Source organism: Tursiops truncatus, chromosome 14 (genome assembly GCF_011762595.2).
Source record: "Tursiops truncatus isolate mTurTru1 chromosome 14, mTurTru1.mat.Y, whole genome shotgun sequence".
NCBI lineage: Eukaryota > Metazoa > Chordata > Mammalia > Artiodactyla > Delphinidae > Tursiops > Tursiops truncatus.
Window position 1 is genome coordinate 68,869,469 of NC_047047.1, and position 21,125 is coordinate 68,890,593.

At 39.1% G+C, this 21,125-nt stretch overlaps 1 protein-coding gene across 1 annotated transcript in view; it reads left to right on the forward strand.

Moving 5' to 3' along the window:
- Window positions 1–4,771: 4,771 nt before the first annotated feature.
- Window positions 4,772–21,125, forward strand: part of ASXL2 (ASXL transcriptional regulator 2) — a 123,256-nt gene continuing 106,902 nt past the window's right edge. Inside the window, exon 1 of the mRNA XM_019943113.3 lies at window positions 4,772–5,091. Coding sequence (XP_019798672.1) covers window positions 5,035–5,091 — 57 coding nt within the window. The 5' untranslated portion in view covers window positions 4,772–5,034. The remainder of the gene's footprint in view (window positions 5,092–21,125) is intronic.

Sequence of the window (21,125 nt, forward strand, 5' to 3'; positions counted from 1 at the left end):
AACAAATGGTGTTGGGAAAACTGGATAGAAAGTGAGCCTTGCATTAGACAGACTTGGCTCTCCAGCAGGGATGTTCCCTGATGAGGTAGTTAAAGATTATGTGAACTGGGGGTTCAATGTCCAGGATTCTGTCCAATGTATAATAGATAGCATTATTGTCTACCTTGAGAAGACAGTCAAGAATCCAGGTTGTGTGGATAGAGAGGATAGGATAGCAGGGATCAACAGCTAGAACTATGAAAACCTGAGGAACTGGGCTTGAGAGTTGCCAGTCTTGACTTCTTGCATTAATGGACCATTCTGTGAGCAAGGAGGTGAAACCAGAATGATTTTTCCCTTATTTCATCCCGCCAGACAGTGGAAAGTCAAAGGCTCTGACTTCCTGGCCAATGATGAGTTCCTACAGATGGATAAAGCTAGTGCCATCTTTCTTAACAATGATAAGATTTCCAATAAGAACGTCATGAAAAAGAGTTGATTCTTTACAAAACTGTTCTAGGGACATTTTTGCCAATGCCGGCTTCATAAAAGATGTTGAAAATATCATCTCTATCCCTAAGGGGCCTGACATGTGGTCCCTGGTCATCTTGATGGATGCCACATTCCAGCAAAGGTGCTCTCAGAAGATATTGCCCATTTGGACCCTAGTCTGATCAACAACAAGGATATGTATTTATATTTATATATACATAACATATATTTGCTTTTTTTTTTTTTTTTTTGGCGGCACTGCACGGCTTGCAGGATCTTAGTACCCCGACCAGGGATTGAACCTGGACCATGGCAGTGAAAGCCTGGAATCCTACCCACTAGGCCACCAGAGAACTCCCTTTTTACTTTTTTTTTTTCTCATAATATATATTTAAACATATGTAAGGAGGCAAAGATAGGGGCCACAGACACCCAGACTCTGGTTTACCCTCCCTGAAAAAAAAAATGGAAGAGGAATATGCTCTATTTTTTTCTAAATGGTTATGCATAAATTATGCCAACATCATTTACTGCATAAAACTTCATTTCCTCACTGATGATGTCACTTTTATTATATACTAAGTTCTGTTTATACTAAGGCTTGTTTCTAAGTTATCTATGGTATTTTGTTCACTAATCTCTGTCAGTTTTGGAACCAGTTTCTCTAGTTTTGATTATTTTTTCTTTTTGTTTTAAACAAGATTATTAGTCCTCAAAAATATGTTTTAAAATCTGTGAGACAAATCTTCCCACATTATTCTTCTTTTAAAAAAATTGTATTGGTTAATTTTAACTTATTGTTTGAGATGAACTTCAACATTATTTGGTCAAAATATAGCCAAATAAATCTCCCTAAGATATTATTTTGAATTAAAGAGCATTTAGAATAGTCTTCTTATCTAAGATCATGGTTTATATATTTATTTACTAAGAGTCTTATTTTAGTTCTCTCAGAAATGAGTTGTTCACTTTATATAGGTTATGAACAGTCAAGACATTTTTTCTTCACATTAGTCCTAATTTTTGGTATGTGTATAAAATATGTACATGTGGGTCCACTTATATGTGGATTTTTTTCAATAAATATAATACCTGTGTTTTTATTTTATAGATCTTTAACTAAGTGTGGGGAAAAGTTTGTGTTCGATTAGAGATCATAATAAGTGGAATCAAAAGAACTAGTGTTTGAGTCCTGATTCTCTCCAAACCGTTTCAGCTTCCTGCCTTTGGGTGAGTCATACTTATCCATTCCTTTGTTTTTGAGGCAGAGATAGCATTTCTTGGGGAGGTTGGTGACCCTAACCCCTGCATTGTTCAAGGGTCAACTGTATGCATATACACATACACTCTTTTGTAGGTATTGGGAATGGAGGTTTTCAAACTTTCTATCAGTTATTACTGGTATATAGAACAACTGTTAATTTTTTTGGTGGGGGGGGGCCACGCTGTGCGGCTTTCAGGATCTTAGTTCCCTGACCAGGGATTGAACCTGGGCCCTCAGCAGTGAAAGCATGGAATCCTAACCACTGGACTGCCAAGGAATTCCCATTTTTTAAAATAAGTTTTTAATTATAGTAAAATGACCCCAAATTTTCCATTTTAGTCATTTTTTTAAACATCTTTATTGGAGTATAATTGCTTTACAATGGTGTGTTCGTTTCTGCTTTATAAGGAAGTGAATCAGTTATACATATACATATGTCCCCATATCTCCTCCCTCTTGCATCTCCCTCCCTCCCTCCCACCCTCCCTACATTTTAGTCATTTTTAAGGGTACAATTCAGTGGCATTAAGTACATTCATATTGTTGTGCAACTATCACCACTAACCATCTCCAGAAATTTTTTCATCATCCCATACTGAAACTCTGTACCCATTAAACAGTAAGTCCACATTCTCCCCTACTCCCAGCACCTGGTAACACTTGTGAATTTTTTGCGGTATGCGGGCCTCTCACTGTTGTGGCCTCTCCCGTTGCGGAGCACAGGCTCCGGACGCGCAGGCTCAGCAGCCATGGCTCACTTAGAAGGGCAGAAGAGTGGGTGGAAGCTGTGGAGGTGGAGACTGTGAGTGTAGGCCACGCTTTCAAGATATTTATGGGTGAAGAAGAGAAAGAAAAATAATTTGGTAGGGTAAGGTGGTAGGGTAAAGAAATTTCTTTATTTAATCTTGAAGGATCTTGAGTAGGTTTGTAGAAGATGGTGGAGGGGAGTCAGAGCTAGAAAATTTTTTTTAAAAAGGCGTATTTTATGAACTAACATTCCAAAGATAGTGAGAAGCCTGGGCTCCTGTATACAGTATAGTATGCAGTGTACTGAAGGAAGGATTAGCCTATAGTAAGGAGAAGGTTGGGATTAGCAAATTTATAGGTAAATCAGGGGCTGAAGGGAGACAGGGTGGGACTGCAACTGGTGGCCACTAATTTTTATATGATGTATGAGTCAATATTATAAGTCAAATGAAAAGACAAAAGCAGAAGTAGGGCTAAGAAATTTGACTTTATTAGGCATTTTGGAGGGTGTAGTAATGGGGGAGGGTTGGGTTTTAAGAAGAACAATCTGGCATCCTTTGAAGAGTGGGTTTGAGTAGGGTGGGAGTAGAGACAGGACATTTAAGGAAATCCAGAACTAGAGTGGGAATATGAGAGATGCAAATAGGCATAACAAATTGAATCAATACACATTGGGATAAAAATACTCTCTGGGGAATTATATATAATTTAATAATAATAATAATGATAATAATAACCATTTAGATCTGTGGAAGATTAAAAAGTAGGAACTGCAATACCACAGTCCCTACCCTTGAAATTAAAATCTGGGAATGGAGCTCCAGAAAAGCAGAGTAAGGACAGTGGGAATATCTGTCCTAGCAGGATTTGAAAACAAGCTGAGGTAAACTGCCCAGGCAACAGGGCTAGATGGCAAGTCCCAGTCAACAGCTGGGAAAGGAGAGGTGCTTCTTGAACTGACTATTGACCTACGCTTTAGAGTGAGATGGTGCATACCTTGCATGTTATGGATAGTGCCATGAGTAGTAAAATATATTGTGAAAATATATCTATTATGAATTGCTGATATGGGGCTGTCTGATTAATGACTGAAGGAGAAAAATAAGGAAGTATCTAGATGCCTCTCAAACTCCCTATTAAGACTTTGTGTGCGTGTAACAGACCCCTTTTAAAACTTGAGGAAAAGTTATGAATCCTCTTCTCAGAAAATGCACAACTAACACACAAAATATTGCCCATAATTTTAGGGGGTTCATAAACTTCTGAAACCTATCCATGGACTCCAAGTTAAGTATTGTTCTCAACGGTCTTTTCTCCCAATAAACAGCTCAACTCTCAGTCCTATTTTAGAAAATAGTAAGTTAGTAGATCGGAAGCAGCTTCTGGAAGCAGGTGGATTTGGGAGATTAGTAGGCGTTACTACACATTCCTTACTTTTTTAAGTATAAAGACATGGAAATGCGACGGAAGATGCCACATTCTGGATCTTTCAGGAGGCTGTTATGGACATTACAAATAATTGTTTCTGACCACAGATACAGCTGAGTCATTCAGCAAATATTTACTGGGCGACTGATATGTACAGGCACTGTGCCAGGAAGCGAGCTCACCAAGATAAAAAAGACATCATTTGTGTCCTTGATGAGACATTCACATGTAAAAGCGTGAATATAGTTACTGGTGGCCGTAAAATAAAGGTCACCTAAGACTGAGAGGCATTCTGGAGAGACGGAAAGGACTCTGAGCTCGTAGTTTGATTTTTGGCTTCACCATATTCTAGACTCGTGAGTTTGGCGTCACTCAATCTCAAATTGCTTCATCTATCAAATGGGGTAAAAAAAGTGGACGAAAATTGTTGTAAATCTTCAAAAAGATAACCTTTCTAAAAATGAACGTGGACAAATAAAAAATGAAAGTTCGAGGCTTATTGGAAGTGATAGTTGCGAGGGTCCCCGTCTCTACAGCCACCGCGGCGCCCCGCACGCGGTCAAAATCCACTCAATAGACCTTCCGGGCCGTATCAAGTTCCGCTTCCGCAGGCAGGTTTTCGCTGTAGGCAAGAGCGCAAGACGCCCGACGCAGCGTAGCGTCGGACCTCCCCGATGCGCATGCTCTCTAAGCGAGGCGGAGCGCGGAGGGCGGGGGAGTGGCCAGGCGGGGGAGTGGCCAGGCGCGGCGGCTGGCCGGCTCGTTCTCCCTGCATCCCCGCGCGGGAGGCTGGGGCGCGCGCGCGCTCGTTCGCGCGGCCGGCTGCGTACAGTAGTGACGGCCGCGCGGGAGCGGTCACATGACCGTAGCGGCTGCCTGTACAGTAAGGACCCAATATGGCAGCGGCGGTAGCAGTGGTAACGGCAGCAGGAGGACCGGCCGCCCCATAGACCGCCCCCCGCGCACCACCCCCGCCGCTTCCTCTGCTTGGGTGCTCCTCCGGCCTGACTTCCCCTTTCTCCCATCTTTCCCGGCACCGCGGGAAAAACAGCGCAGGGCAGAGCAGGCAGGGAGGGCGGCCGCAGCCCGGACACGGGAGCCTCCCAGTCAGTTCAAGACCCGACATGAGGGAAAAGGGCCGTAGGAAGAAGGGCAGGACCTGGGCGGAGGCCGCCAAGACGGTAAGGAGGAGGGAGCGGACGGGAAGGCTGGGAGGATTTCGTTCCCTCGCCGCCCGCCGGTTGCAGGGGAAGGGAGGTCAGTGGCCCTGCGACCCGGCTGAGGGGGCACAAAACCGCGCTGTGAGGGCGGAGGTTAGTGTCGGGTTTGTGGTCCCTGTGGGAATGGAGGCGCCCGGCGGAAGAGGGTCACCGCGGGGCTGTGGCTTCTCCCTGCGTCTGCGACGAGTCCTCTTGGTGTTTTGAAGCTGCTTCTCGGGGTCACGACGCTCTCGCCCCCACTCTGTGGTAGCCCCCGCCCCGGCATGGGGAAGTCTCTTGGGGTTGCACAGTAACCGGTTCTTCTCCCTTGTGTGGCTGAAGAGCCCCCATTGGATGCAGATAGGAGAAGGCTTGTGCGTGTACCCAGCCCCGGAAAGAAGAGGGGAGCGCTGGAGCTGGGTAGAATTGACCCGCTATAGCAGACACGCCGCCTGACCCCGGGCCCCTTGCCTGTCTGGGCTCCCGGCTCAGGCCGGAGGTCACGAGGCTCTTGTTTTACGTTTGTTGTTGGAGCTGAAAGTGCAGGAGGTGTTTAGAAACGAAGTAACAGGTGGGACTTGTAGAATTTTTTTTTTCAGTTTCCGTAGAGACCTACTCTGAACAAGGCAGCAATGCATGGTGGGACCTGTAGTTTACCCGGCCTTGACTTTTCCGTAGCTAAAGTGATGGTGGCTTCACGAAGTTGTAATTAGTGGATAAAACCATCTTTTTTTTTTTCCTTCTAAATTTATTGTAACGAAATTTAGAGGTAGGTTTTAAAAAATAGAGTATTGAGGATGAATGAGAAGTTATGTTTTATGAAAAAGTTAAAAGCGTCCACTATGTGGAAATGAAAGGTTTGGAAAAGTAAGGTTGCAGCAGAAAAGTAATAGGATATAACACAGCATTTTAGTGTTGGGAAGTGAGAAGGACTGGAGGCATTATCTTTAATGGTGAATCATGTCAGTAATACTTATTCAACATGGAGAGCCCTTCTAAATGAACCTTTATTATGTGTTGTGTTTTATTTTTTAAAGGGGAGTTTTCTGAAAAGTAATAAATGTTCACTGTAGGAAAACTTGTGGAAAATTATAGAATTTTAATATAAAGAAGGAAATAAATCATGTATTTCACTTCTCAGAGCTCTGTTAACATTTGGTATATTACCGTCCAGTCATTTTTGTTTATTTCCCCCAATCTGGGTCCTATTGTTTATTCAATCTTACACATTTGTTTTGTAAACCTTGTGCATTTGTTTTGTAAATGTTTTGTGTTAGGGGGTTGATGAGTCTTCAACTTGTATGTGCTTTAGTTGGAACTGTGAAAGAAAGTGAATAAATAAAAGCACATTTTATTTGTTGGGTGTCTTCACTTAACCATATATCTTCATAATTGTGACTGCTGGTCGTTTCTCTCTAAAGAAAAAACTCTAGAAATAGTTTTTTTGGGTGGTGGGGAAATTGGTCCTTCACAGAAGACTCTCTTACTTTGTTCTACTTGATCAATACTACCTCAGGACCTCTTTTATTTAAGGAAGGATGGTAAATTTTATTTACAGGTAAGCAGATCCCAACTCTAATTATGTTAATTAATTTTAAGTCTCTAGAATGTCCTGAGTGCTTTTTGAATTATCTCTTTGGATAAAATAATCATTGAGAGATTGTGGCAGGAAAAATTTGCATCTACTGTTCAGATTTTCCTATAATAAATTAGTATATTTGCTCATTTATAATAAATATTTCAAGCCTTAACTAGTTATGTGGAAGTACTTAAAAGATGTAAAGACTAGTTTAATCAATAGAGCTCTGAGTTCTGAAGGGATTAGTATGTTAGTGGCTTGGTATTTTTATTTGATTCTGGCAAATGTGTAAGACTTCAGTCTAAATCAAAATGAATTTTAGAAAGAGAATGGTGACACTAAAACTTTTCTTCTTTTTTCTAGTAGCCAAAATCTAGAAAACACTCTATTCTTTTTTTTCTTTCTTTTTTTCTTAACATCTTTATTGGAGTATAATCGCTTTACAATGTTGTGTTAATTTCTGCTGTATAACAAAGTGAATTAGCTATATGTATACATACATCTGCATATCCCCTCCCTCTTGCACCTCCCTCCCACTCTGTCTATCCCACCCCTCTAGGAGGTCACAAAGCACAGAGCTGATCTCCCTGTGCTATGCGGCTGCTTCCCACTAGCTATCTATTTTACATTTGGTAGTGTATATCTGTCAATGCTACTCTCTCACTTCGTCCCAGCTTACCCTTCCCCCTCCCCATATCCCCAAGTCCATTCTCTATGTCTGAGTCTTTATTGCTGTCCTGCCCCTAGGTTCATCAGAACCACTTTTTTTTTTAGTTTCCATATATATGTGTTAGCATACGGTATTTGTTTTTCTCTTTCTGACTTACTTCACTCTGTATGACAGACTCGAGGTCCATCCACCTCACTACAAATAACTCAATTTTGCTTCTTTTTGTGGCTGAGTAATATTCCATTGTATATATGTGCCACATCTTTATCCATTCATCTGTCGATGGACACTTAGGTTGCTTCCATGTCCTGGCTGTTGTAAATAGAGCTGCAATGAACATTGGGGTACATGTCTCTTTTTGAATTTTTTCTCAGGGTATATGCCCAGTAGTGGGATTGCTGGGTCATATGGTAGTTCTATTTTTAGTTTTTTAAGGAACCTCCAGACTTATTCTCCGTAGTGGCTGTATCAATTTAATTCCTACCAACGGTGCAAAAGGGTTCCCTTTTCTCCACACCCTCTCCAGCATTTATTGTTTGTAGATTTTTTGATGATGGCCATTCTGGAACACTCTACCCTTTTTTGTTTGTTTTACCATCTATAAAATGAAGGATTAAAGTAAACCTCAGTGTTGAAAAGGTTGCTGTTTGTAGGAGGAATAGGTAGAAGTAAATGTGGAAGGGATAGGCAAAAGTAAATCTTTTAATATTTTCAGATGCATAATAATGAGATCAGAAAATTAGTGGTTTGACAAATGGAAAGTTTAACTTTGACCTAAATTAGGAAACTGTGTATATTTATAAGATCAAGAGGACCAGGAGAAGTAAGTCTTAAACTTATTTCATAGGCATTAAAGTCAAATGTTCTAGTAACAGTTTCAGAAAGGATATATTAAAGTTATTTACTGAGTATAGGCAGTATCTGCTTCTTATTTCATTGTGTTCTTGGTACCTGCATTATAGAGCTATCCTGTTTTAGGGAGCATTATTAAAATGGGGTTGTATTCCTGACCAATGATATAGCAACAGATAAATAAAATTATTCATTCAATAATATATATGTATATACATACATGATTTGGGGTGTTGTGTGTATGTGAGAGAGCTATACAAATTGATATGATTGCTATGAACAATCTGAAAAAGCAAAATAAGATTCATAATTATTATAAAATTATGCCAAAAGGCTGATTAAATGTAGAGTGTAGACTTGTAGAGTGTAGACTTCCAATAACTAAGGACACCAGACAGAGAAATAATGGGGTTGAGATTCAACTGAACTTGAATGCTCATTCACATTCACTACACTGGATTGTGTCCCTACTGATCTTATATTTGTTTCATATAAATACACTAGTTATAAAAAGCATTATTCAAGTATTTAATTAACAGTCTTACACGTTTTACATTTTATTATTATTATTATTTTTGGCCATGCCCCATGGCGTGCAGGATCTCAGTTTCCCAACCAGGAACTGAACCCGGGCCATGGCAGTGAAATCCTGGAATCCTAGCCACTAGGCCACCAGGGAACTCCCATTACATGTTTTAAATTTTAAAGGTGGCAGTGATGGTGGTGATGAAGTGATTTGGATGAGAGAGCTGTAGCATAGTGTTTGGTGCAATTTAAATAGAAAAATTTGTAGTAAGCCAGAGATATTGAGAACCATTACATTAACTTTAGAACTATGTTCAAAGTTCTGCTCATTCTTTTTAAAAAAACAAAACAAAACATTGTATCATGTAAACATTTGGTGACATCCTTGAGGAATTTAGCTGTTTTTGCAAAGCAGAGCTTTCGAAATAGTATAATCATAGTATATATACTATGTATATATAGTATATATACATAGTATATAATAGTATATATAATGGTATAATGATGATACCATTTTCTTTTTGATTTTTCTCTTGTCACCCACCACAACTAGGGCAGCATTAAAAGGGAAAAATGTCCTTTTAGGACAAGTTTGTTGCGATTGCAGATGCAAAAGGCAGAGAGGCAGACCTTAGAGATTGCACTAGAGGTACCTTTGCGAATCTTTGGGGAGTGAAGTGGTCAAAGTATAAGTGAAGTATGGGTGTCAGAGATGAGGAGCACAGCAGATCTTTAGCATGCGATTTGTAGACTGAAGAAAAAGTGGTTTGTTTTTATGTTTGTATTTCTATGTAGACTTCACTTAGTGGTTAATACTATTTTGAAAGCACATAGGTTTTTATTTATGTTATTTACCTAAAGTCATTTAACTTTAGGGAATAAGTTGGAAAATAGAAAGTTTCTATTAAAGGAGTAACTCTCATATGCTAATTATTTTATGGAGGAAGTATTGAAAACAGAAAAGAATTACTTAAAAGTAAAATGATAAAATTTATGTAATGATTAGAAAGAAAAACATCTGAAAATGCACTTTAGAAAAAACAGACATATTAACTTAGAAATTTTCAGTACTCTTAATCTTTACCATGAGTAATTTTCTTCTGCTAGGAGTATGGCTGGGCCTGGTAATATCTTCTTGGATCTATATTGACTAGGCCAGAGTCCTTGTATGTCTGTATTTGTATTATATTTATAGTTGTATTAGAATCTCCAGGAGAGAGTTTGCATCTTGGAAAAACATATTAAAGAAATCTATTCTTTTGTAATGTTGTTTGTTTATTTATTTATTTTTGGCTGCATTGGGTCTTCGTTGCTGCCCACGGGCTTTCTCTAGTTCCGGCGAGCGGAGCCTACTCTTCGTTGTGGTGTGAGGACTTCTCATTGGGGTGACTTCTTTTGTTGTGGAGCATGGCCTCTAGGCACGTGGGCTTCAGTAGTTGTGGCACGTGGGCTCAGTAGTTGTGGCTCGCAGGTTCAAGAGCACAAGCTCAGTATTTGTGGCGCACAGGCTTAGTTGCTCAGCAACATGTGGGATCTTCCTGGACCAGGGATTGAACCCATGTCCCCTGCATTGGCAGGCAGACTCTTAACCACTGCGCCACCAGGGAAACCCGACATTTTTTCTGTTAATGTAAATAAATTTACCAATCTTTACCTTTCATGCTTTTCTAGGTTTTGAGTCCTATTAAGAAAAGCTTTCTCAAAGATTATAAGTTGAGTGCTTTTAAAGAAAATGATTAGCCGTGAAGGTATATCTTCCCCAAATAAAATACATAATTTACTGTGAACAAGTAGGAGGAAATTCAGTTTATATATGTTAGTAAGTCTGTGCTCCTTGAAGGCAGAGACTTCTAAATGTTTCTACCTGCAGAGCTTAACTTGCTTTCTTGTACGTGAGTGCTAAATCTTTGTTCACCTTTTTTTATTGGATATAAAAGAGAAGACACTGTTCTCACATTCAAGAGAGCACAATTTGAGTAGAATTAGTCAACTATATTAAGTATTGTTTGCCAGGAAAACTGGTTGAATATCTTTTTTGTGAAAAAAAGAAAGAAAGAAAGTTACTTCAAGACACACCAAGGTATTTGCCTCCCAAGACCCTTTTGAATTACATTTGGACATAGGGAAGTTTCTGTGATAATTCTTACTTCTGACCTTGCTTGACAAAAACTAAAATAGGTTAATGGTAAATACAGATGTACTTAGTCCTGGGCATCAAGGGACATTGTAAACCTTATTAATTATAGCGTCTTCTCAGTAATTTGATCTATGTTTTAGTAAAAAATTACGTTGTGAAAGACTTTTCATTTGAAAATTCTTTGGCTGCTGACATTTAGCAGTTGATACTACATTTAGAATGGACTTTCATTGGAGTTCACAGCTTGGGATGGCCCAAATCATCTTGAATCTTTAACCCACTGATGTCTGAATTATTCAGTAGCTGGTTTAGCCATATTCAGTTTCAAATAAAGTGCTTAATGGTGTTAGTGACTTATTCTAAATAGTAACATAAAAATTTAAATGTGTTGCTATTGATTTATAGTGATTAGTTTCCTATATGATTTGAGTGGTTCTGACAAATTTTGTAAGTTTAAATGGATGGTACCCATGAAATGGGTTGATATTTTAGGAAAGGTTTTCTCTTTTACATTGTTTGTGTGTGGGGGAGAGAGAGAGAGGGAGAAAGAAGATGTCAAAAAGAGATGGATTACAAGATAAAGATAATAGAAGAACACTTCTCATGCGTATCATTAATCACCTATGAAAGACACAATGAGGAACATAGGACTGTTTTTTTGGCTGACCGGTGCAGCCTGAGGGACCTTAGTTCCCCGACCAGGGTTCGAACCTGTGCCCCCTGCATTGGGAGCATGGAGTCTTAACCACTGGACCACCAGGGAAGTCCCAGGACTATTTTTAATAGCAACTTGGGAATAACCTTAACAATCTGGATCTGATCTTTATTGAGTTTATTATGTCAGCTTGAACAAGTTATTTAAACCAGTGCTCAAACATTAATGTGTAAAAGAATCACCTGGGGAGCTTATTATAATGTAGATTATTATTCAGTAGGTCTGCAGTGTAGCCAGAGATTCTGCATTTGTAAAAAGTTCACAGGTGATGCTGGTGGTTTGGTCTAAGAGCCACATTTGGAGTTGTAGGGATTACACTAAGCGTTCTCAATTTCCCCAAACTGTAAAATAGAGATAACAATAGAATTTACCATTTGAAGTGTTAGGTGATTAGGCTAGAATGTGTGAAAAGTTCTTTGTACAATGCCTAGTATGTTGTAAGCACTGTTTGTTAACATTACTGAAAAATTAGTAAATGTAGATCATTTTATGTTTCTGAATGGGAAAACTAAATATTGTAAAGATGTTATTTCTTAGCAAATGGGTGCAGAGGTTTGAAACAGTTCTAATGAAAAGCCTCTAACCTCGGGGACCCCATTTGCCACTTGTTTCCCAAGGTCAGTGTGGAATCACACAGAGACCTAAACTAGCTATGGACAAGTTTGGGAACCCACTGAAAGATCCATCTCATGCTTTAGGAGATTCTGCCCCAGATCTCACTCTCTTGACTTATACTTTGTGAACTGCTGTGGCAAGGAATGGCAGGCAGCCTCTGGTTGCTGAATGGCTCCTGGCCAAAAGTCAGCAAGAAAACAGAAAGGGACTAAAACCTGCCAACAAGTAAGCTTCCTGGTAAGCTTGGAAAAGAATACAAGCCCAAGCCTCAGATAAGTTCACAGTCCCAGCTGTCACTTCAGTTTCAGCTCAGTGAGACCTTAAGTAGAAGACCCTGTTAACCCATGCCCAGAGTCCTGACGCAGAGAACTGTGAGATAACTTTGTATTGTTTTCACCTTTTATAATAAAATATAATCAAAAAATAAATTTGTGTTGTTGAGGCTGTATAATAGCAAACTAAAAGTATTACTGAAATTTGGTGGAGGAGGGAACATGGTAAGGTTGGTCTCAGGGAGGGTTTGGCCTGGGTATTCAGGGGTAAATATGGATAAGGGTATTCCAGGCAGAAGAAAGGCTGAAAAAATGCAGCATATGTTGTATGCATGCTATTTACCTTTGAGTATTGTGAAGTGTAGTAAAAGAAAAGGCCAGAAAAGGTAAGCTGGGACTAAAATGTTGTGAGTTGTACAAATTGGGCGGACGAATATTTTTATTCTAGTTGTAGAGAGTTTTTATGCAGGCAATAACATCTGTGTTTTGGGCCATTTGTGGGGTGTATTGTAGAGAGCTGAAGAATCTAGCTATGGTGAGGTTATAAGGGTTAGAGTGGGGCTCTCTTGAGTTAGAAGGATGGGTGGGAGTACACTTTTTTTTTCTCATTTTATACCTATTCTCTGTACATCTATCCCACTTACAGGTCTCCAACAGAAGCCTATGTATTAAGTTCTGCCAGTCTCCTAAAGTTTTCATAAATACAGGAGGTTCTGGAATGCTCTTCAACACAACAGTATTGTATGATTCTTGAGAGGAAAAAAGAAAGTAAATTCTTTCCCCAGTTATTCTAGCTCATGTTGATTTTTCTTTTCTCTGAATTCTCATACCACTGTTCTTTCCATTCTACTATCCTGTGTGCCGCTGGTCTTCAGGTTTGTTGAGGTGGTAGAATCAGTCAGGAATCTGTTGCACAACTCCAGGGGAACCATTCATATTTACATATTGTATTTATGTGAATATTGCCTCCTGGAGTTGTGCACCACAGTGGCTCTGGGTTCCATGATGCTTTTTGTGAAAACATCATTAAATATTTGTGACACCACCATTAAATATTGATATATTTATTTGATAAAAGGTAAGAATAGTTTTGCCAGGAGAAAACCTATTACAAGTTTGTGATAGGAAAGTCACACCTTGAGAACAGATGGGTGGGCGGCAAGAAGGGCATCTTTTCCAATCTTTCATTTAGTATTGGATTTACTTCATGTGTATTTCCCAGGTCTGTTTCCTGGCAGAGAAGAGGTGGTAGCAAATGACAAAGGTTTAATGAAAATGTTTCCTATTAGCTGTATATTTTTTGTGAACACTTATTACCAGGTTGAGAAAGTTCCCTTTTATTTCTAGTTTGCTGAGAGTTTTTGTCATGAGTGGATGTTGAATTTTGTCAAATGCTTTTTCTGAATCAATTGATGATTTGCTTTACTTTTTAGACTTTTAATATGGTGGATTACATGGATTTTCAAATTTTGAATTGCCTTGCATTCCTGGGGAAAGAAACCTCACTTGGTTGTGGTGTATTGCACTTTTTATACATTGCCAGATTGGATGTGTTGAGGACATTTATGGTTATGTTCATGAGGGATATTAATTTGTAGTTTTCCTCTATTGTTTCTGTCTGGCTTTGGTATCAGGATAGTGCTGATCTCATAAAAAAGGAAGTCTTCCTTCCTATTCTACTTCCTGAAAGAGATTATAGTTGATCATCACTATTCGTGGATTCAGTACAGTTGACCCTTGAACAGCTCAGGTGTTAGGGGCGCCAACCCTCTGCACAGTCAAAAATCCTTGAGTAATTTGTAGACGGCCCTCCATATGAGCGGTTCTTCCATATCCATGGTTCCTCATCCATAGGTTCAACCCCCTTGAATCGTGTAGTACTGTAGTATTTACTGTTGAAAACATTGCACATATAAGTGCACCTGTGCGGTTAAACCTGTGTTGTTCGAGGGGCAAGTGTATTTGTGAATTCACCTGCTTGCGAAAATATAGTCCTCACCCCAGACAGTGCTCGGCACTTTTGTCCATTCATGGACATTCGCTGAGTGGCAAAGCAGTTGTCACCTGACACTGAGGTCTCTGCTGAAGTTAAACAAGGTGATCTTCTGCCTTTTCATTTCAGCTCTCATAGTGAAAATGTGTCCTTTTTGTGGTCTATTCAGTGCAATGGTGTTTGCATTTTTGTGCTTTCTGTTGGTGCTCTCACTATTTAAAATGGCTCCCAAGTATAGTACTGAAGTGCTGTCTAGTATTCTTTTTTTTTTTTTACATCTTTATTGGAGTATAATTGCTTTACAATGGTGTGTTAGTTTCTGCTTTATAACAAAGTGAATCAGTTATACATATACATATATCCCCATGTCTCCTCCCTCTTGCATCTCCCTCCCTCCCACCCTCCCTATCCCACCCCTCTAGGTGGTCACAAAGCACCGAGCTGATCTCCCTGTGCTATGCAGCTGCTTCCCACTAGCTATCTGTTTTACGTTTGGTAGTGTATATATGTCCATGCCACTCTCTCGCTTTGTGTTTAGTATTCTTAAGTGCAAGAAAGCTGTGATGTGCCTCATGGAGAAAATACCTCTGTTAGATAAACTTTGTTTAGGCATGAGTTGCAGTGCTTTTGGCCATGAGTTTAAAGTCAGTGAGTCAGTAATATGTATTAAATATCTTTAAACAGAAACACACATAAAGACAAGGTTATGTATTGATCAGTTGCCAAAAATATGACCAGAGGCTTGCAGGAACCTAACTCTGTATTTCATCTAGGAGCGGTTCTTCAGTATTTGCTAATTTAGTTTTCATGGTGACTTTATAGAACATAACTATTGTGAATAATGAGAATGAACTGTATGTAGAACTAGTGTTATTTCTTCTTTAAATGTTTGATAGAGTTCACCAGTGAAACATTCTGGGGTCTGGAGATTTCTTTTGTGGAAGCCTTTTAACTATAAATTCAATTTCTTGTATAATTGTAGAGCTATTCAGGTTATCTGTGTCTTCTTGGGTAAGTTTGAGTAGTTTGTGGTTTTCCAGGAATTGGTCCATTTCGTTTAAGTTGTTGAGTTTGTCTGTAGTTTGTAGTATTCCCTTATTGTTCATAGAGTCTGTAGTAATATATCCCCTCTTTATTCTTGATAACTGGTAGTTTGTCTTTTCCCATTTTTTTCTGCTAGAGATTTACCAGTTTTTTTTTTTTAATCAATTGAAAGAACGAGCTTTTGGTTTCATTAATTTTTTTCTCTTTTTCTATTTTCACTCTTATTGATATTTACTATCTTTATTATTATTAGTGGTCACTTTTCATTCTCCCCTCCTACCAGCCTCTGGTAACCACTAATCTACTTTCTGTGTCTGTGGGTTTGCCTATTCTGGACAGTTCATGTAAATGGAGTCATACAGCATGTGGTCTTTTGTGTATGGCTTCTTTCACTTAGCATAATATTTTCAAAATTCATCCATATTGTAGCATGTATCTTTTTTATGGCTGAATAATATTCCATCATATGGATATACCACCTTTTATTCTCTTCATCAGTTGATGGTTATTTGGATTGTTTATACTTTTTGGCTATTATGAATAATGCTGCCATGAACATTTCATGTACAACTTTTTGTGTCAACATATGTTTAATTCTTTTTGGTCTATAGGAGGGGCATTGCTAGGCCATATGTTAACTCTATGTTTAACTTTTTGAGGAATTACCAAACTGTTTACCGTATCAGCTGAACAAGTTTACAGCACTACCAGCAATGTTTGAGGGTTCTAATTTCTCCTTGCCAACACTTGTTGTTTTCCTTTTTTCCCTAAAATAATTATATCCGTTCTAGGGGATGCAAACTGTATTTTCCTAATGAATAATGACATTGAGCATCTTTTCATATACTTACTGGCCATTTGTATATCTTTTTTTTGAGAAATATCTATTCATATCCTTTGCCCATTTAAAAATTGGATTATTTGTCTTTTTGCTGATTTCTAAGAATTCTTTATATACTGCATACAAGTCCCTTATCAGACACATTATTTGCAAATATTTTTTCCATTCTGTGGGTTGTTCTTTCACTTTCTTGGTATGTCCTTTGGCACACAAATTTTTAAATTTTGAGTAAGGGTTTATTTTTTTAATTTAATCATTAGATAATTTCTGTTTCTCTATTTTCATGTTTACTCTTTTGTTATTGATTCATCCAGTGACGTTTTGTTTTGGTTTGGTTATTTTTCAGTTGAAAAATTTCCGTTTGGGGCTTCCCTGGTGGCGTAGTGGTTGAGAGTCCGCCTGCCGATGCGGGGGACGTGGGTTCGTGCCCCGGTCCGGGAGGATCCCACATGCCGCGGAGTGGCTGGGCGCGTGAGCCATGGCCGCTGAGCCTGTGTGTCCGCAGCCTGTGCTCCGCGGCGGGAGAGGCCCCAACAGTGAGAGGCCCGCGTACCGCAAAAAAAAAAAAAAAAAAAAATTCCGTTTGGTTTTTCTTTATATCTTCTACTTTGCTGAAACTTTGTATCTTTCCCTTCATTTCAAGCATGTTAACCCTTGGAGCATTTTTATAATAGCTGCTTTATTTATTTATTAGGTTGCACCGGGTCTTAGTTGTAGCAGGTGGGCTCCTTTGTTGTGGCTTGTGCTTTTTTTTTTTTTTTAATTGAAGTATAGTTGATTTACAGTGTTGTGTCAGTTTCTGGTGTACGGCAAAGTGATTCAGTTATCCGCATCTATATTTATATACTTTATTTATTTATTATTTTTGGCTGCGTTGGGTCTTCGTTGCTGCGTGCGGGCTTTCCCTAGTTGCGGCGACCCGGGGCTACTCTTTGTTGCGGTGCACGGGCTTCTCATTGCGGTGGCTTCTCTTGTTGTGGAGCACGGGCTCTAGGTGCACGGGCTTCAGTAATTGTGGCTCACGGGCTCTAGAGTGCAGGCTCAGTAGTTGTGGCCCATAGGCTTAGTTGCTCAGTGGTATGTGGTATCTTCCTGGACCAGGGCTCGAACCCATGTCCCCTGCATTGGCAGGTGAATTCTTAACCACTGCGCCACTAGGAAAGCCCTATATTTATATATATTCGTTTTCATATTCTTTTCCATTATGGTTTATTACAGGATATTGAATATAGTTCCCTGTGCTGTATAGTAAGACTTTTTTTTTTTTTAATCTACTTTACATATAGTAGTTTGTATCTGCTACTCCCAAACTCCTAATTTATCCCTCCCTCACCACCTTTCCCTTTTGGTAACCATAAGTTTGTTTTCTGTGTCTGTGAGTCTGTTTTGTAAGTAAGTTCATTTGAGTCATATATAATAGCTGCTTTAAAGTCTTTGTGAAACTTTTCCAATATCAGTGTTATTTTGATTGTGTCTTTATTTTCTTTTCCTAAGCAAGCTGAGATTTTCCTTATATACCAAATTTAGATTGTATTCCGGCCATTTTGAATATTGTATAATTGACACTCTGGGTCTTGTTTAAGTTCTGTGGAGAATGTTAATAGTTTTGTTTTAGCAAGTAGTTGACTGAATTGGGTTCAGGCCTCAGGTTCTGACCTGTGGGTTGTCTGTTCTGTGGGTTGTTGTTTCAATGTCAGTTAACTTTTCAAAGCCTTTTTAGTGATGTTTGGATTTGTCCCTGTGTGTACCATCAGTGGACTGTCTGGGATTTGGGTGGTGGTCTTGCCCATGGGTTGTGAAACCATGGCCTGTGGGCTAAATCCAGCCCACTGCCTGTTTTCAAAAATAAAATTTTACTGGAACGCAGCCATGCCCATTTGTTTATGTATTTTTTGTGGGTGCTTTCATACTATAATAGTCATAGTTAAGCAGTTGTAACAGAGACTGTTGGGCCCACAAAACCTTAAATTTACTATATGGTCCTTTATAGAAAAGGTTTGCTGATCCCTCATCTCTCCCAGAGTCAGTTCTCAAAGACTTTCTGTACTTTTTAGTGTTCAATCCATGTATCCACAGCTCAGGTGTTAGCCAAGGAGTTCATAAGCAACTTTAAGGGATCACTTTCCTGAGTTCTTTTTTCTGCAGTCTTCCCAGTACTTTCAGATTCCCTGGGGCCTCCCCTTTTTCATTTATTTGGCCAGAAATTTGGAGCTTTCTTTTATCCCACTCCTCTGTGTACTTCCTACAACTGTGCCTCCATCAGGCCAAGCAGCAGGAGACGTGAGAGGGAAAAAGAGCATAGTTCCTTTGATTGGAGGGGAAGATTTCCCTCCTTCAGAGTTATGGGCATCTGCTTTCTCCGTTGCTGTTGTTGCCACAGGATTACTTGGGGTTTGAGGTACAAGAGAACAGGGAAAATTAAAAATAGAAGAAAGAAAGAAAATGAGGAAGTTTCTGTTCTTTCTCTGAGCATTTTGAGACACCTGTCCTGATGGAACACTCTCTTTCCACACTGATGCCCATTTCCAGGTTTTGGGCTGTGTTGAGTTCGGATTGAGATACTGGAGGGGAAAAATTGCTAACATCATTGCCAGTTTGGAGGTACTTTGCATTCAGGTGTTCCTCAATCTGCCTGCTACTATTTATTAATACTTTGTTGGGACTTCCATGGTGGCCCAGTGGTTAAGAATCCTCCTGCCAATGCAGGGGACACGGGTTCGAGCCCTGGGCCAGGAAGATCCCACATGCTGTGGAGCAACTAAGCCTGCGAGCCACAACTACTGAGTCTGTGCTCTAGAGCCCGTGAGCCATGACTACTGAGCCCATGAGCCCTAGAGCCTGTGCACCTAGAGCCCGTGCTCCACAACAAGAGAAGCCACTGCAATGAGAAGCCCTCGCACCGCAACAAAGAGTAGCCCCTGTTCTCCGCAACTAGAGAAAGCCCGCATGCAGCAGTGGAGACCCAACGCAGCTATAAATGAATGAATGAATGAATAAAACATACATACATACTTTGTTAGATTTGATTTACTAATATGTATTTTGTTGAGGATTTTTGCATCAGTGTTAACAAGAGATCATTGGTCTGCAGTTTTCTTTTTTTATAATGTCTTTGTCTGGTTTTGATATTAGGGTATTGTTGGCCTCAGAATGAGTTAGAAAGTATTCCCTCGGGTTCTTCTGGAAAAAAAATTGTAGAGAATTGGTATAATTTCTGCCTTATAATGTTTGGTAGAATTCACCAGTGAATCTACCTTAGCCTATTTTGGAGGAGTATTAATTAATCATTGATTTTTTTAGATTGTCTGTTTCTTCTTGTCAAGTTTTGACAGATTATGTCTTTCAGGGAATTGGTCCATTTTATCTAGGTTGTCAAATTTGTGGGCATAATATTCCTTTATTATTCTTTTACTGCACATGGGGTCTGCAGTGATGTCCTCTCTTTCACTTCTGATACTAGTAATTTTTCTTTCTTTTTTTTTTATTTTAAAGCTTTAGACTTACTGACTATATATAACTTTTCAGAGAACCAGCTTTTAGTTTTGTTGATTTTTCTCTATGGTTTCCTGTTTTCAGCTTCACGTTTCTGCTCTAATTTTTATTATTTCTTTCTTCTGCTTACTTTGGATTTAATTTGCTCCTCTTTTTCTAGTTTCCTAAGATGGAAGCTTAGATTATTGAATTTAGATCTTTTTCTTTTCTAATATGAATTCAATGCTGTAAATCTCTTTCTATGCCCTGCCTTTCCTGTATCTCACAAATTTTGGTAAGTTGTATTTTCATTTAGTTATGATATTTTAAAACTTCTCTTGAGACTTCTTCTTTAACTCATATGTTATTTAGAAGTGTGTTGTTTAATGTCCATATAGTTTGGGATTTTTCCAGTATCTTTCTGTTACTGATTTCTAGTTTAATTCCACTGTGGCCTGGGAGCAGTCATGGCACGATTTCTATTCTTTTAAATTTATTGAAGTGTGTTTTATGACCCAGAATGTTCTCATTCTTGGTGAATGCTCTAGTGATCTTGAGATGAAACCATTTACTTTGCAGAATCCTTAGCTGCTCCATTCAGGTTTTATAGCTACATTCTTTGGGAGTGATAGGGTGGAATATGCTTACCCCATCTTACCTGGAATTGGAACCCATCCTATATTTTGGAGTATTTCCTGTGGAAAGATTAGAAATACAGTTACTTGTAATTTGCTATGTGGTATACTGCTTTATTTAAGGGTTGTACTAATTTATAATGCACCAGCAGTACATGAGATTAGTTTTGCCCCATAGTGGATACATTTTAAAGCTAACATTTTTTGTGTAGAAGTTATAGAGAGATAGCTGGGAAGTTCATCTGTAATAGAATAATATTGCCTTACACGGCTAGAAAAGTTTAAAATATAAGTACTTAAACGTATACATATTAGCCTGAAGTTTTCCCTATAAAATTTGGATTTCTCCCTCTGTTTACTTTGTCACCGCACCCTCCCTTTACCAACCTCCCTTTGTAACATGAGGGTTTTTTTGTTTGTTTTAAAATTTCCTTTGAAAGGTAGACAAAATGGAGATGAAGAAGACATGGCTGTTGTAAAGTGAAGGAAGGCTCCAAACTAATGTACACTGGGGTGGGGTGGAGATAACATTTTCTTCTGAAACCTTTTCTGACTTTCTCCATATAGAGACCAAGGGACATAGTATTGTTATAAATATTGTCAATTAAAAAAAAATCAGGTTCTTAGCTTTGTAAGCTGATGGAAGGAGTGATTCTTTGGTGAGTGT